Source organism: Ambystoma mexicanum, chromosome 2q (genome assembly GCF_040938575.1).
Source record: "Ambystoma mexicanum isolate Mex_15411 chromosome 2q, UKY_AmexF1_1, whole genome shotgun sequence".
In the NCBI taxonomy this organism is placed as follows: Eukaryota; Metazoa; Chordata; class Amphibia; order Caudata; family Ambystomatidae; genus Ambystoma; species Ambystoma mexicanum.
The window spans coordinates 458,766,320-458,782,118 of NC_090924.1; the positions used below are offsets into that span (position 1 = coordinate 458,766,320).

Consider the following 15,799-nt stretch of genomic DNA (forward strand, 5'->3'; position numbering starts at 1 on the left):
GTGAAATCCCTGCCTGGCTCCTGTCTTCCTTCAAGTATTAATTTACTACACCCTTCCTCATTTGCACTTCAATTTGAAAGATATGCAGAACCCGCACGCGATTTTCTTCTTGGCTCAAGTCAAAATAAATTCCTAGTAGTGTTATTTTCCTTGCTTATACATGTAGGACAGCAGGCACCAGAATTCAGTGTGCTGTGGCCTAACAGCCATGCCTGTCTGAATAGCATCCTACTGAAAATAGACAACTTGAGATCTCTGCAAGCTCTACTACTTAAATAGGCACTCGAAAAGAGCCATTTGATAAAGTCACCCGCCTGTAGTCATTCTTTGACATAGGCGTACGCCCATTGCGTCTATGCATAATGAGATGACATCTGCAGAACAGCATAACAAATGCGTTGTGGAAATAGAACAGGCAACTTATTATTTGTAATCAGTGTTTTGTTTCTTGTGTGCAGGTAAATATTGAGCAGGTAATTGTGGCAAAAGTGGGGGGTTTGGCTTTCAGAATTAGATATGCAAATAAGAAATGTCTCTTAAAACAAGTAGTGGTAGAATGTTAAGTCATTGCTGCCCAATATAAAACCCTGCTCTGCTCCACGTGTTCACAAAAACGAGGCACAGTCCCCTCCTTCCTCATCTACCCGAAGAGGGACAGGCCCCCTCCTAAAACAGTAGCCGAGCACTGGGCAAGATAACCTGGAAAGGTACATTGACAAAACCCCACTGCAAAAATGCTCCCGCTCACCCATTGCCAGGATTTGTTTGCTTACACATTTTGTTAACCGGTCTAGCAGCCTAATTCATGAAAACAACATAGTCATGGCATTGCACAGAGGAAGCTGACATAGCCAGGGGGCGATGTGCAATTTAGCTGGGACAAAACAGTACTGACCATGTTCACTGCCGTGACCATGCTCGCAGGGCAATGGAAAGCTATGGCGACACTCGGCTTAATGGCGGCAAACCTGCCAGGGCAGTGGAATGGCAATATGTGATTAACCGAGCCAGGTGGAAACTGACTTGTCAATGTGAAAACCGTCCTGGAAAGGTTTGTTCTGGGAGGAAGTGCTTGCATATTTGACAGGGCCCTCGTGTCTTTGCACAGCCAGGCCCATTGCACGTTCACTTATTGATATGTTACTGATAGCCCTCAGGGGGTTTATGGTCATTGCATCGAATTCCTTGCATCTAAATGCATTTGCATCGAATTTTTTCCATCTAAAAAATTTGCATCAAATACACTTTTTTTCCTTTTTTTTCGGGTGGACCCCCCGCAAACCTCTGTGTTTTTTTACCCTTTAAAATCCTCCTGAACAAAAATTAACCCTTTACCCTCCAAAACACGCATTTGATGCACATTTATTAGAGGGAAAAAATTAGATGGAATGGCATTAGATGAAATGACCAGATACCCCATCAGGGTTGTTTCATCCACACAGAGTTACACTTTGGAGGTTACCTGACATTTTATGACAGAACTTATGCATACAGTATGTTTTTTGTTGTTGGTATTTTTCCTGGCAATCCATGTCTATTGTATGTCCTAGCGCGTGAACAGTGGGCTGCATTCTGGCTCCAGGCACAGTATTTACAGCTGGAGAAATGCTATCGTCCGGCACATGTCCAACAGATGTTTTTTATAATGGTTGCCTTTTTGTCAGTGTGATCGTGGCACCTTGCAGCAGGTGCTGCTTCGCTAATGTGGCACAGATGTTTTTCTACTCTGTATTCTATGTTTCTCTGGGGAAGCGACTTTCTGATTGGCTGTGGTGAGGTGAAAAGCCCGGGATCGCCCAAGAACAGTTGTAAAAGTATTGGGTGTTAGCTCAACAGGAAGGGCAACCCCCTAGGCTGGTGGTCGAACTTGTGAATTTGACTTCGTGGTTAGCTGGCTTACAATTTGCAAACAATTTACAAACATGTAGCAATGGATACGATCCCTGTTTGAGTGCTTAGAAACTCGAGGAGTAAGGCATGAAGGGATATATAAATCACTAACAAAAATGATAATACTAAAAATAACGGTGTAACTTAATCCTAAAAAGAATTCATCATCATAAAAATCTTTGTAAATGTTGAATTTTAATGTTAATCTCTTGAGCAAGATACTGGGACTTAGAATTCAAATAAGGCTGATCTGTCTCAGTTGTCCTGGGGACAACAGCAACTGTAAATGTGAGAAGATATTATTCAAGAGGGAGATATGGAATATGCAGCGGCGTGGTTGAATGCTGAAAAGTATTTGACTGCAGAGGACAGTAAAATATAACTAAGGCATGCGAGTGGATGAATATTGAACTTGAGGTCGTGGTGGGAGACATCTTGAGTATAGCTGGGCAATAGTGGCAATGAGACATTTAGGCAATTCAAATGGGTGCACAAGTGGGCTTCCCCTGCTCGTTGGTCGTATGTGTGTTGCTGATCTAGCTACTGGCGGCATGCTAATAAGGAAGTTCATGAATAAGAGGGGTCCCCCTCACAGTTAAGAAACTCCTTAAGTGCTTGAATATGGATGGCCTGCTTCTGTTCACTTCACTAGGGACCCCGCTGATAGAGTCCCCTTGGTCCCAGAGACAATAGATGGGTTTGGGTTGATTTTCCGGACTAAAAGTGAACTGGAAAATGTCATCCTGTTTCTGCTGGGTGGACTGGCAGGGAGCCTGCCTCGCCACCAGTTCTTCCTTCATAGTGCTTTGTGTAATCAATTAGGCATTACAGTATCAAGGTTTACTAGTTCTCACAGCTCCAAGGAACTCAGTAGAATTCAGGCTAAAATAACCTCTATCTATTACACTGCTTATCCTTAAGTGAAATTGTTGGTGCACCAAGACAAACAACTTTAAGTGAATGAGAATATGACTAAGCAAAGATGTTATATGGATTTAAGGCGCACTGGGCCTCATTCTAACTTTTCCGGTATCCTGGCGGTAGAGACACCAGGATACCAGCAAATGTAAATAACTTTTCGGCACTCTGTCTGGCGTCATTGCCCCTGGATTACGAGTGCCGGAGTGACGATACGACTCCATGAGGGGATTTGCCATCATTACCAGCACCAGCAATGCCAGTGCCTGTGATGACGGCTTTTTGCCGGTAGGGTGCCTGGCTTACCTCCAGCTGGAGAAAACCTAGATGCCCCACCAGCAAACCCATGGTCGGCCGGTCCGGTAAAGTGCTGGGATCCACAAATACTGGCACTTTTTTGCTCGAAGAAGAAGAAGAAGAAGAAGAAGAAGAAGAAGAAGAAGAAGAAGCCATTATATGGTCATGACCACATTTGTATACTTTATCTTTTGATGCTGGAGCTCCATTAGTTCATGCTGGGAGGGTACATTCCATACTTCCAAACAAAGTTCACTCTTAGCAAGGGTGATCCTGATATACAAGAGAGAAGTTCTTTTTTGGTGTCCAAGCCGCAAGGAGCTTTTTGTGGATCCATGCAGTGCATCAAGCATGGAACTGGAAGTGTAGTCATTTTAAATTGAGTGTCCCCTTATTCTGCTTCCATCCCTTTAGGGGCCAGAGAACAATTTCAAAAGGCAGCTAAAGGCGTTGCTGTTTCAATGCTGTCCTAATGTGAAGATATGCTAACATTGCACAACTATCCACCACCATTAAATTGAAGCTATTTCGGGAGATGAAAGGAGTATGGTACAACTGGAATTCAATTTGTACAGTATGATAGGATTGTGAAAGCAGCCAGGAAATGTAGTTGGAGCTTGAAGGCTCCCAAACACAGCATAGACATTGTAGACAATAATACACCTAAGAGAGGGATTTTGAGGCAACCAATCGGACCCTTATAAACTCTGTATTATTTATGTAAGGAGGAGTCAGCGAATGCCAGGAGAGATGTTTAGTGTCTTTGGGGTGAGGGGGGGATAGCTCAGGAGCAGCGCATTTGTCTTGGAAGCAAGACAGTGCAGCGTAACGCAACACAGGTTCGACTCCCGAAACCACGCTTAGAAACCAATCTCTAGTATTAAGTGAGTTATACAAGAACAATTCTAATTAATTTGGGATTGAAAGTCATAGAACACTGTTGGGTTAATTAGATCATGTACAGAAATTAAAAATGAACTGGTAAATCAGATATCCCTGAACAAAATGGATCAGTAAGTCTGAAACCCTTGTCCTTGATGTTCACCCTTCGGAGCAGGTTTCTTCAGCATAGCATGCTATAGCCATCTAGTCTATTGTGTTGGAGAAGGCTGGGTAATGTTCCATGATGTTCCACGAGCTTTCATCACTGACCTGCCCACTTGGGGTCTTTTAAATTCGGAATAGTGAAACGCCTTTATCAAAATCTATACGCCTGGTTTAAATGCTCGTGAAACATCACATAACCATCTCCTAGAAGTCTGCCGTAGGCCCCTTCTTAATAGTTGGTATATGGGAGTAAGAAATTATCTCTAGGGTGAAATTAACAATGTTTTGCCTGGGCCATGGGGTTTGTGAGGATGTTTTCTTTAATCCTCACGATAACCTCTCTGAACTCAAGATCCCAAAAAAAGAATTTAGTGGCTGTTCTGCAAAATCATACAAAAGGTTTGTACATCTAAATCACAAAAAGGTGTATGCTTGATTCTCAAAAGTATTTACCGCCGGAGGGTTTGTGAACGTTGTGCACTGTATTCATTTCGTGTTTATTATATTTATCTATGTGCATGGCGCATGTGTTAGTGCCTTCGCATGTATGTGCATTCATAATCTGTGCTATTCCAGTTGCTGCCACCCCTATAGCGGGAGGATTGTTCCAGTGAAATGTTGGAATAATGGGGCTCTGGGTGGAAAAAGATTGTCATGATTTTCTGGAGGATGTGTAAAGGGCTGAGATGGGCTGTGCATTGGCGGTCTTCTGTTGGAGAACTCCTGTTGACGTTCCTCTCCCTTTCCATTGTAGGTGATTGTAATGGCCTGTCGCGAGGTGGAGCAGGGGAAGGTATGTTTTTTTAGAGAATGGTCTCCATTTCTGTGCCTTTTCCCCATTGTACCCCTTTTATTTTCCCCTTCTCCTCTTTCCTCCCATCTTTGTTGTACTTTCTTGTCCTCTTCTTTCTTGTTTTAGTTTTTAGCTCCCTTCCTTTCTTATCTCGTCCTACAGAAGCTTGCTTACCTTTTTTCTTTTTCCTACATATTCTGCAATTGGCTGACCCCGTCCCTAGCAGTCATCTTCCTTTTCCCGTCTCTCCACAACATCTGATCTAAGTTCCTTGCTGACGATTCTCTTTGTTTCTCCAGAAAAAGTGTGAGTGCTACTGGCCGAAAGACCAAGAACCTTCCAACTTCGGCCCCTTTTCTCTGAGGATGGTGAGTGTCTATCGAATTTAGCAGTTCTCACACAGAATACACTACCATCATAATGCGTGCCCCCTCCTACAAATCCGTCACCTCCCCCAGGAATGTGTGGGAGGCAACCAAAATTGTTCGCTTCTAAGGCTTATTAACTATATTTCTGGGCTGGCCTCACTCAGGCGGGGAAGGAAGTTGCGTGCATTTCCCTGTGCTCCTCAGTCTTTCAACCATCAGAGCCCCTTTCACACAAAAACGCTGACAGTCGCCCCTCAGATAAAAACGACACACTTATCATCTCTGTCAGCCAGGGAAGTGGTCCCACATATCAAGCCACACATTTTCCCCCAAGCTCCGATTTGGACATCTGCCATCAACGTAAACAAAAACATCAGAAACCTCTTAAACACTAGACTGCACACACTAGAACCTGTAGCAGTGCAGCTGCCATATTAATTGTAGTGAAAAGTCGTGAAAGATGTGTGCATCATGTTCTCATTTCACACTGTGCTTTGAGGGATAACCTTCTCAAGTTCACTCCTGGTTGGAGCACCTACTTCGGTACCCATGAGAATGAAGGTGTCAATTGACTGAGCAAATATCAACTAAGCAGTCCTTAAAGCTATTCTGGTCAATTTCACATCTAAGATGTTATCCAGATTAGAAAAAACGGGGATCCCAAGCTACTCCTGAATGCTATTAATTATAGTTGATGGGGGAAGTATTAGGGCTGCAATTGGACACCCAGCAGAGTGACTCTTGCCTGCCCTCGAATGTATATAGTAGTTTTAGGGATTCTGGGTGACTACTATCAACCTCATTACTAATTTGGTGGTATCTCAGCGCTAATACCACTCTAATACCACCAAATGGTATTTCCGTTACTACCACTTGGTCCAACGGTTTTACCACTGGTAGTATTACCACCAGATTGCAAGTAGTGATAGGTGGTGATCCCCATTAATTGGACTGCATAGGATTTTGGCAGTAATTCTGCCGATTTGGCCATTTTGGGTCCATTTTGGGGCGCTAAGGCAGAGGAATTACCCCAAGCATTTTTATTTCTATCCATGCAAGCCAAAAATTAAAACCCTTTTATTTGGAATGCTAGTTTAGAAAATTTCTTGTGTTGTGATAATTTCAATTTGTTTGCGTGTTTTTTCGTGCCTCGTGTGTGTTCTCACGGCAGTGTGAGGGGTTCATGAAAGTTAAATATTATGTCCATTTGAGTTCATAGATAAGTATGGCCAAATTATGCAAGCAGGGATTTGCCAGTGATGTTAAGTGAGTGGGGTTGGATGCCACGTGGGGTGAGGGTAGGTTGGGGTTTGGGGGCTTATAGGGGGCTTACTAGGACAGGGAATTTGTTTCAGGAGATTGTTGTGACCTGGGAACTTGCTTTTGTTGGAAGTGCGTTATTTTATTTTATTTTCACTGGTTTTATGGAAATGATGTATGTGATTAAGGGGGGGGGGCACTTCCTACAGGTTTTTACGTTGAATGTGAAGGGGCTCACTTCGCCGAATAAGCGGTCATTGGTGTTTAGATAATTTCAGAGGATGGGGATGGATGTATTCTTGCAGGAAACGAGGTTCTCACAGGGGGAGGAAAGGAGTGCCCCGTGTGACCTTATTGGACAGGCGTATTGGGCATCTGGTGACTCTAAGAATGGTGGGGATTCTTTTTCACAAAAGGCTGAGGATGGAAGAGGTGCGGATGTGGAAGAGTGGCGATGGTGGGGCTTTGCTGGTCTCGGCCTCGTTCAGGGTGTGTGGCTTACGTTTCCAACGATATATGCCCCTAACCAAGGGCAACTGAGATTTCTGAGGGCATAGATTGTGAAGGTGGTGAGGGAATGCAATGGGCATCTGATAGTGGGGGGGTGACCTCAACATGTGGGTGGATCCAACGCTGGATCGACGGGTTCCGGGAGTGGATGTTAGTGGGGTTCTCCAGGTTGGTTCGGAAGGCTTGCAGGTCTGCCTGGAATCACGATTTGCTTGATGCGTGGCGTCTATTTCATTGTCAGGATACAGGGTTCACCTTTATTCGCTGCTGCATGAGACCTATATCCTCATTGATTATATATGTGTGCCACAGGAGTTGTGGGACAGTGCAGTTGGTGGTGAGATACTTCTGGTTAGTTGGTCAGATCATGATATGGTGTCGCTGGATTTATCGTGTTTGCGGTTGAGTACTCAACACTTATTGTGGCGATGTAATTAATCACTTGGAAGGACCCAGTGTTTAGGGACGAATTTGAGGGAGCCATTAAGGAATATTTTCTTCTTAATGACACGGGGGAAGTGGATATATGTACTGTTTGGGAAGCCGCCAAAGCAACATGGAGGGGTCTGTTGATTAGGGAGTTGGCCCAGAAGAAAAGGGAGAGAACTTGGCTCGAAGATAGGTTGCGCACAGAGATTGGCATCTTGGAAAGGGGAATACAGAAATCGGATATAGAGGCTAGGGGACTGATGGAGTAGGTGAGGTGTAAGAAGGAGGAGCTGAGGTTGTAATTGTTTTTTTTATAACGCACTTAATATCGAAAATGTTTCTAAGCACAGACCTGGGTTTCATACCTTTGTTGCTCTGCGTCGTCTTGCTTCCAAGACGAGCACATTGCCACTGAGCTATACTACCCGTGTGGTTGTTGGAAGAGAGTAAGATTGTTTGAAAACTCCAGTTTTTGTGAAAACAGTATTACGAAAACGGGGATAAGGCTGATGCACTGTTGGTTGCCCACCTTCGTGGACAACTGGCTGAGAGATGCATAAGAGCAATACGGGTCACTGATGGCCGGTGGAAACAACTTCGGAGGGGATTGTGGATGGATTTTCTTCCTTTTATGAGAGGTTGTATACAGGAGAGGGGCGGGTGGACTCTGGATGGCTAGAGGCCTACCTGAATGGGGTCTCTCTCCCTGTGTTGACGCCCGAGGATGCGGCAGGTTTGGATGCCCCTATAATGGGAGAGGAGTTTGTAGAAGCTATTTGTTGTTTGCAGCTGGAGAAGGCCCCAGGTGAGGATGGCTACACATCAGGATTTTACAAATCGTTTACTGCCTTACTTGTCCCTTAGTTGACAAAGTTGTTTAATTCCATCTTGTCATCAGGCGGCGCCCCTGGATCTTTTATGAGGGCCCTCATGTCAGTGATACCTAAGGAAGGTAAGGTGTTCCTATAGACCTATCTCACTTTGTAATGTAGATGCAAAGAGATTCACCCGGGTCCTTGTCTCTAGGTTTGATATACACGTCTCGACTGGTCCACTCATATCAGTGGGTGTCAGGGTGTGGATAATATGCGGGAAACGCTGCACCTAATTGATTGGGCTGGGGAGGAAAAGGGGGCAATCCTACGTTGCTTTCTTTTGATGCAGATCAATGACAGGCTGTGACCTGAGATCCACCTGAACAGACAGAGAGAGAAACCTCCTGGTACCGCGAGCCACAAACTGAGCGAGATACTATTACACCCACTGGCACATGACAGTAGCATAGTCGACAGAACTGTGCTAGAATCAGAAATGTAGCACGTTATTCATACCTACTCACGAAGCGGCAGAGAGGGTCCAGGTCCTGAGAGGCATTAAGACAAAGGGGCTGGGAAGAAGAAAGGCCCAATGGATTTGTTCAACAGCACCCAAACTGTGGCCCCACAGCCCATAAACCAAGTGCAGGGAGAGAACTCGAGCAACGTATCCGGGGAGGCACGCGAAGACCAGCTGCTGATGGATATGCAGAGTGGCTTTATGTCCATTAATGTTAAACTGGATGACATTGTGGCAACGATTGTATCTCTGAAACCCAAACTTGAGAAGAAGACGGCCCGTATCAATGTAGCAGAAACCAGAATTGGTGAGGTGGAAGACAAGGTTGGCCATCACGACTGAGACATTGCGGAACTTAGGACCAAACTCACCAAAATCCGTGGCAAGTGTGATGACCTTGAGTCACGCTCGAGACAGAACAACGTATGCATTGTCGGAATACCCGAGACGGCATGCAAGGGGCCCATGGAGCCGTTGGTCGAAAGTCTACTAATAAACATGTTTGGATCAACCACATTTTCCACACACTTCCTAGTTGAATGAGTGCACCTCACTCTTCCCCCAACACCTAGACCAGGGGCCTCTCCGCGCACGATCATAGTATGGCTGCTCAGTTACAGTGACTGGGATCTCATCCTGAAACTCTACAGGGAACAAGGAACACTCCGATATGAATCCAACAACATCCACATCTGGCCTGATTTTGCAGCTGGGGTACAGGTCTTGAGGCGGTAGTATGACCCTGTGAAGAAATGATTGCGAGCTAGGCACGCCCCATATGCCCTTATGTTTTCTGCAAAACTATGTATTCAACACGGCAGCAGGGCGCACTTCTTTGAAAATCCCTCAGCGGTGATAGCCTATGTTGAGGCGATGATCCCACTTCCGGCTTGCCACCAATGGAGCGATCAAAATCATGGTCCTGAAGCAGAAGCTGACCAGAACGATGTGGGCGACTGAACAAGAAGCCCCCATGTGGTCTCACGACAGCAGCATTTGAATCTGGCATGTGAAATTGTTAATTAAAGCCAGGGCACACGGCAGCAGGACTGGCCATTGCAAGCAACAACTGCTCACGGTGGACCCCAGGAAATTTCCATGGTTATTCAAGGGAAACATGATTGAGATGTGGAAGATGGTGAGGGTGGTGGGAAGGGGGCACGTTGGAGTATTGGGGATGGGACTCAGGAAGGGTGGGTGGGGGAATGGGGAGTTGGGAGGGGCTAAATGGGAGTTTAAAAGCAGACAGTGTTGGAAGGATTGTTGAATGTGCGATGTATCATGCTCAAATTGGTTTGTTTTCTTAGACATAATTATAAAAATTGTTGTTGTTTACAACTAAATGCCAGGTGAATTGGTAGATTTATTATCATGGAATGTCCGGGGCCTGAATAATCCAATTAAGACTAGGAAGATTACGGCGTACCTGGACCGCCATTCCTTTAGAATCGTAATGTTACAGGAAACACATGCACTATGACCACTGCACGATGGGTTTGCACCCAAATGGGTCTGGCAGAGATTCTATACAACGTACTCCTTGCAAGCCAGGGGAGTACTTATTCTGGTGCAACACCCCATATCTTTCCAGGCGGAGGAGACAATAGCGGATCCAGAGGGCCGATGCAATATAATAAGAGGGGAAATGGCAGGTGAAAAGGTTGTATTAGTGAACACAAACGGACCGAACATAGATGACCCGGGATTTTATAGCCAGGTCTCGGGGAGGCTAGCAAAGATGGCAGAGGCTCCCAACAGAATGGGGGCAGAGGGGTTAAATACAATCTTAGACTTACACAACGACCGATCGACCACCACACAGCGTGGGCTGACGGCCGCTGCTAAAATGATCAAACCAGTAATGGAAAAATTGGCATTGATAGACGTATGGAGGGAGGAACACCCTAGGACAGCTGAATATACGTACTATTCTACACTCCACAACGCTTCATCGCGGATCAACTATTGGCTACTTTCATCAATATGGGCACCGCACTTGCGAGGGAGCAGAATCCTGCCTCGCACATTGTCTGATCATTCCCCGGTGGTGATGTTGCTGGAACTTGGTGATCCACTGCTCCCCCGCCCGCTTTGGACCATGTTACAAAATATTATTTTAGATAGCACACTTGTGGAGGACCTACATGAGAAAATAGATGGGTTTTTTGAGGTTAATGAAAGCTCGGTTCTGAGATACTCCACAGTATGGGAAACCTTTAAGGTCTGGCTGCGTGGTACGCTTATTTCGATTATATCCGGTGTACTCAAGGCCACTAGACTGCAATTAGCAGAGACCGAATGGGGGCTATGCAGATAAGAGAATGAATACGGCACCACTGCCGATAAGGCACTACTGGGGATAATTAAGGGTAACCTGTTGAAGTTCTGCGAACAAACGGATCGTGAGATACTCTATATGACAAAGCTGGTTCAAGCGAAGCGATATGGAGAGGAAGACCGACCGGGACGATTCTTGGCGAGTGTGATCAGGGGGGGAGAGAGGGGTGAAGACCATTACAGGAATCGAAGGGGCAGCAGGGAGGTTCCTTACATCCAAGGCAATCAATGAGGAATTTCTGCAATACTATAAAACTGTATGCAAATGCAGATACCTGCACCGATGATGATGTGTAACTCTATTCAAATGGTATAGCACTCCCGAATCTCCCCTGGGAAATACGCAAAGCACTAGATGCCCCAGTCACTTCTGATGAAATTGCAGAAGCTATCGCTTCGCTCTCATCGTTTAAGGCCCCCGGGCCTGATGCATTGGGTATTGAACTGTACAAGATGTATAGTAAGAGATTGGCACAGCGCCTACTTCGGGTTCGGGAGGAATCACTGAGTGTTGGGCGATTCCCACCCATTCTTACTGAGGCCGAAATATCGGTCTACCAGGTAGACCACCGAGTGAGGCCGCTTCCTACCATCCGTTATCATTGATTAATGTTGATTGCTAAGATTTTTACAAAAGTATTGGCAAACACTCCTCCCACACATGACATACCTGGTGCACCCGGACCAATCAGGCTTTATTCCCACGAGATCCACTGCCCTTAATCTACGGCACATAGTGTGTCAGAGTGAGTCAGAGTCTTACAGTCTATTGAAGAAACGCCCCTTTGCTTTTACTTAGAAAATGAATTTTTCATAACTAACAGGTTTCCCAGATACACACGTCGTTGAAATTACATACACATTTCACAGATTAATTTAAGATACACTCTTGCCCAACTCTGATCCCCCTCAGAGCCTGGGTTCACAAATGGCAACATTTTGTGCTTTTTAGTGACTTTCGCCATATTGATTTTTCCTCAAAATTTACACAGACCTGCACCCCTTCCCTGAGCATATTACTGGAAGTTACTATGTCTCTATCCTAAACACAGTGTCTGCAGTATTAATAAATAGTGGGGTTCGGTCTCAGAACACCGCACAAAATGGAATTTGGGCTCAAATCGTGAGGGCATTTTTCATTTTCAGGATCCCCAAATTGTACATTTCTGTGAGCATAATACAAGATTTTGAAGCATTTAACTTAAACATATATTTGCTGCAATATGAATCCACAGTCCTGTCTGGCCCACCCCTAGGAACTGGGGGAGTCAGGGATCACATATCTCTCCTTCCAGGCAGAGCTCTGTTTACAGTCCACACCCAAAATCAGCATACCCCATTCAATTGAAAGGGTCTATGGTGTTGGGTCCAGCAGGCTGCAGGGAAGTCCCCTCCCTCTCAATCAACAGGGCCATGTGATATCCTGCCTCCTGGTGTGGGTATCTGGGGTGTTAAGAGTTCTCAGGAAAGGCAAGTCTTTTGAACTTTTAATTACATAAGACCCCCTTCTGTTCACTGCACAGTTCTGCAAGACAGCTCTCCTGTCAGGATTTATAGAGCGCCAGCGCCGGTCAGTGTCCAATGCCGGTACTGCACCTATTTTTGACAGCTGTCTTGAATTAATACATTTCAAAAAGAAAGGATTTTACTTGATAGTATATGATCCTTGCTTGACACGGCATTGATGTTGATCTGTAGTAGAGTAAAGCAAAACACTCAACCATAGTTGGATTTTTGTTTGCTGATTTCGGGCCCATGATTTTATCAATTTTTGACATTAATAAAAACGGATTTTGAACAGAACCATCTTTCTTTGCACTGGTGGGTGGCAGGTCAGGGGACCATTTTGGTGTGCGCAAAACTGCACGGTTCTCATGGATTCTGGCGCAAATGTGGGCTTTTCCGCCATCTTGGATTTCCTAAGCCCACAGCACCAAATGTTGCAGCATAATAGTCCAAACGTGGGTCAGGACACCCAACAAACCCTTTGGGTTGGGTCATCATTTTATTGGTTATGTGAGACTGTTGTACGCAAACCCGGTATCCAGGGTCCGTACAAACGGCACACTGTCCAGGTATTCCCATTATCCCATGGTACGCAACAAGGCTGTCCCTTCTCCCCATTGTTGTTCACATTGACGATAGACCACTGGCAATGCTAATAAGGGATCAACATGCACACAGGGGAATACACATATTTGGACCCCCACAGGTCATGTCTCTATATGCAGATGATACATTGTTATACCTATGGAATCCAGATGAGAACTTGGGTCCAATCATGCAGGAAGTGGCCAAATTCACAAAGTACTCAGGTTACACGATCAACACCTCCAAATCCGAAATTTTCCCACTAACGGACAACACTACAACGCCAGTTGATCTTAGAGGATTCCGATGGGCCCCGACTGCTTTCAAATATTTGGGTGTAAAGGTGTCTCACATACAACATTCTAGTTTGTTATGTTATAGTTCTTTCGTACCGCACAATGGACACCCAAAGGAAACCTGGCGCTATGACTGACATCATAGTAATAACAAGAAGGGAAGAAGAGCTAAAAACAGTACAGTTTTCAGAGCCTTCCTGAATTTTAAGTGACCAGACACTGCGCAGAGGGCGGCCGGGAGAGCATTCCACAGAATGGCAGCTTTGGCCGAAAAAGAACAGCCTCCAGTTCTTGCACGACGGACCCTAGGGAGAGCCAAAAAAGACCAGTCCGCAGAGCATAGTATGCGGGCAAGAACATAGGGTCGAAATTTCAGCTGCAGGTACCCTGGGCCAGTAGCATAGAAAGGACTGTGAACCAAGCATAAAGATTTAAAGAGCACATGCTTAGCCACTGGAAGCAAGTGAAGGTATTTGAGAACTGGAAAAATATGTTCCCGATGGGGAGTACCAGTGGCAAGATGGGCAGCAGAATTTTGAAGAACCTGCAGAGGCCGTAGCAAATAGTCTGGCTGAGCCAAGTATAAGGAGTTACAGTAATCAATCCTGCTGAGGACCAAAGCAGAGACCACCGGGGCACCCAGGTAAAAAGGAATACATTGCAGGACCTTTTCAAGTATTTTCAATTGAAAATGACCAGCCTGCCAAACCGAGCTAATCTGAGGAGCCATGGAGAGAGAAGCAGAGAGCTTAACACCTAGGTTTCTGACCACCGGGACCGCAGCTGGAAAGGAGCCAAATGAAGAGGGCCAGAAAGACGTGTCCAGAAAGAGGAGACAGTAGGTCTTGTCTCCATTTAGTTTAAGGCAATTTTCGCTCATCCAGCATCTCGCGGCCGATAAGCAATCTCACAGCTGGGTGGCAGGGGCTGGATAAAGAAGATCCAACCGGACCAGGATCTGAGTATCATCAGCATACGAATTGCATCTAAAGCCGTGGGAGCGGATCAGAGCGATCAGAGGCTGAATGTAGATGTTAAAAAGAGTAGGAGGCAAGGCCGAGCCCTAAGGGACCCTAGACAGTAGAGCAGAAACCACAGAGAGAAAGGATTGAAGCAATAGTCTTTGAGATCGATCAGAGAGAAAAGAATGGAACCAAGAAAGAACCGAACCCAACATACCAGCAGCGGACAGGCGACTGATCAGGATGGAGTGATCGATGGTATCAAAAGCGGCCAAAAGATCCAACAGGATCAATACTGCAACTCCACCCTGATCTTCAATAAGAGTGAGGTCATCAAGTACTGAGACCCGAACAGTCTCGGTACCCTGGCCAGGTCTGAAACCCGACTGAAAGGCATCGAGCAGGGATGTAGACTCACAGAATCACACCAGAAGTGGAGACAACAAGGATTCAAGCAGCTTCATGCAAAAAGGCAACAGAGAAATGGGGCGCGAATTGGCAAGGACTAAAGGATCCAGAACTGATTGTTTACCAGGGAACTACTGTGGCACATTTAAGAACAGGAGGGATAATCCCAGTTGTCATTAACTGCAGTTGTAATGTGAGTCAGCATCAAATGAAAAATATCTTTCACCACACACAATGGGATAGCATCAGTAGGAGAAGCTGATTTCATTTTTGCCACTGCAGTAGTAAGATCAGCAGCTGTAAACCGCGGAAAAGAATCCCACAGAGCAGTAGTGGATGGCATAATCCCCAGAGAAGATACAGAGGGGTGACCAGGCCCAACGACTGCTAGATTATGGTTAGCCGAGATACAATTCTGGATATTATCAATTTTTTAGATGAAGAATTCTGCCAGGGAATAGCATTGCTCTTGTGATGGATCAACAGATTATCTAGCTGATAAGGAGCGGACCACCCTAAAGAGCTCTTTAGGCTGGGCAATAGAATTTTCAATTTGAGAGGTATAGTATTTTTGTTTGGCATGCTTAATAGCCAGATGATATAAAGATGTAATAGCACAAAAAGCGGTCCGATCCCCAACAGAGTAGGAGGAGCAACATTTGCGTTCAGCTTGCCTACGTTTAAGATGAAAAACCTTAAACCTTTAATTGCTTTTAACACTTGAAATTGTCATTTTTTTGTGGTGCTCACGTTAACTTTGTTGGGAAGTTGGGGAGACACCAGGCTTAATTGACTTTGCTGTCCAGGGTGAAACCTGATTAGTATCTTGATAACACGAGGCGCGAGTTAAAACAGAAA

General features: G+C 45.3%; 1 protein-coding gene across 2 annotated transcripts in view; it reads left to right on the forward strand.

Moving 5' to 3' along the window:
* PTPN18 (protein tyrosine phosphatase non-receptor type 18) overlaps nucleotides 1-15,799 on the forward strand; it is a 674,845-nt gene that overhangs the window by 364,587 nt on the left and 294,459 nt on the right. For both annotated transcript variants that reach the window (XM_069647567.1, XM_069647566.1), the window contains exons 5-6: nucleotides 4,907-4,945; nucleotides 5,245-5,313. In XM_069647567.1, the coding sequence (XP_069503668.1) occupies nucleotides 4,907-4,945; nucleotides 5,245-5,313 (108 nt within the window). The remainder of the gene's footprint in view (nucleotides 1-4,906; nucleotides 4,946-5,244; nucleotides 5,314-15,799) is intronic.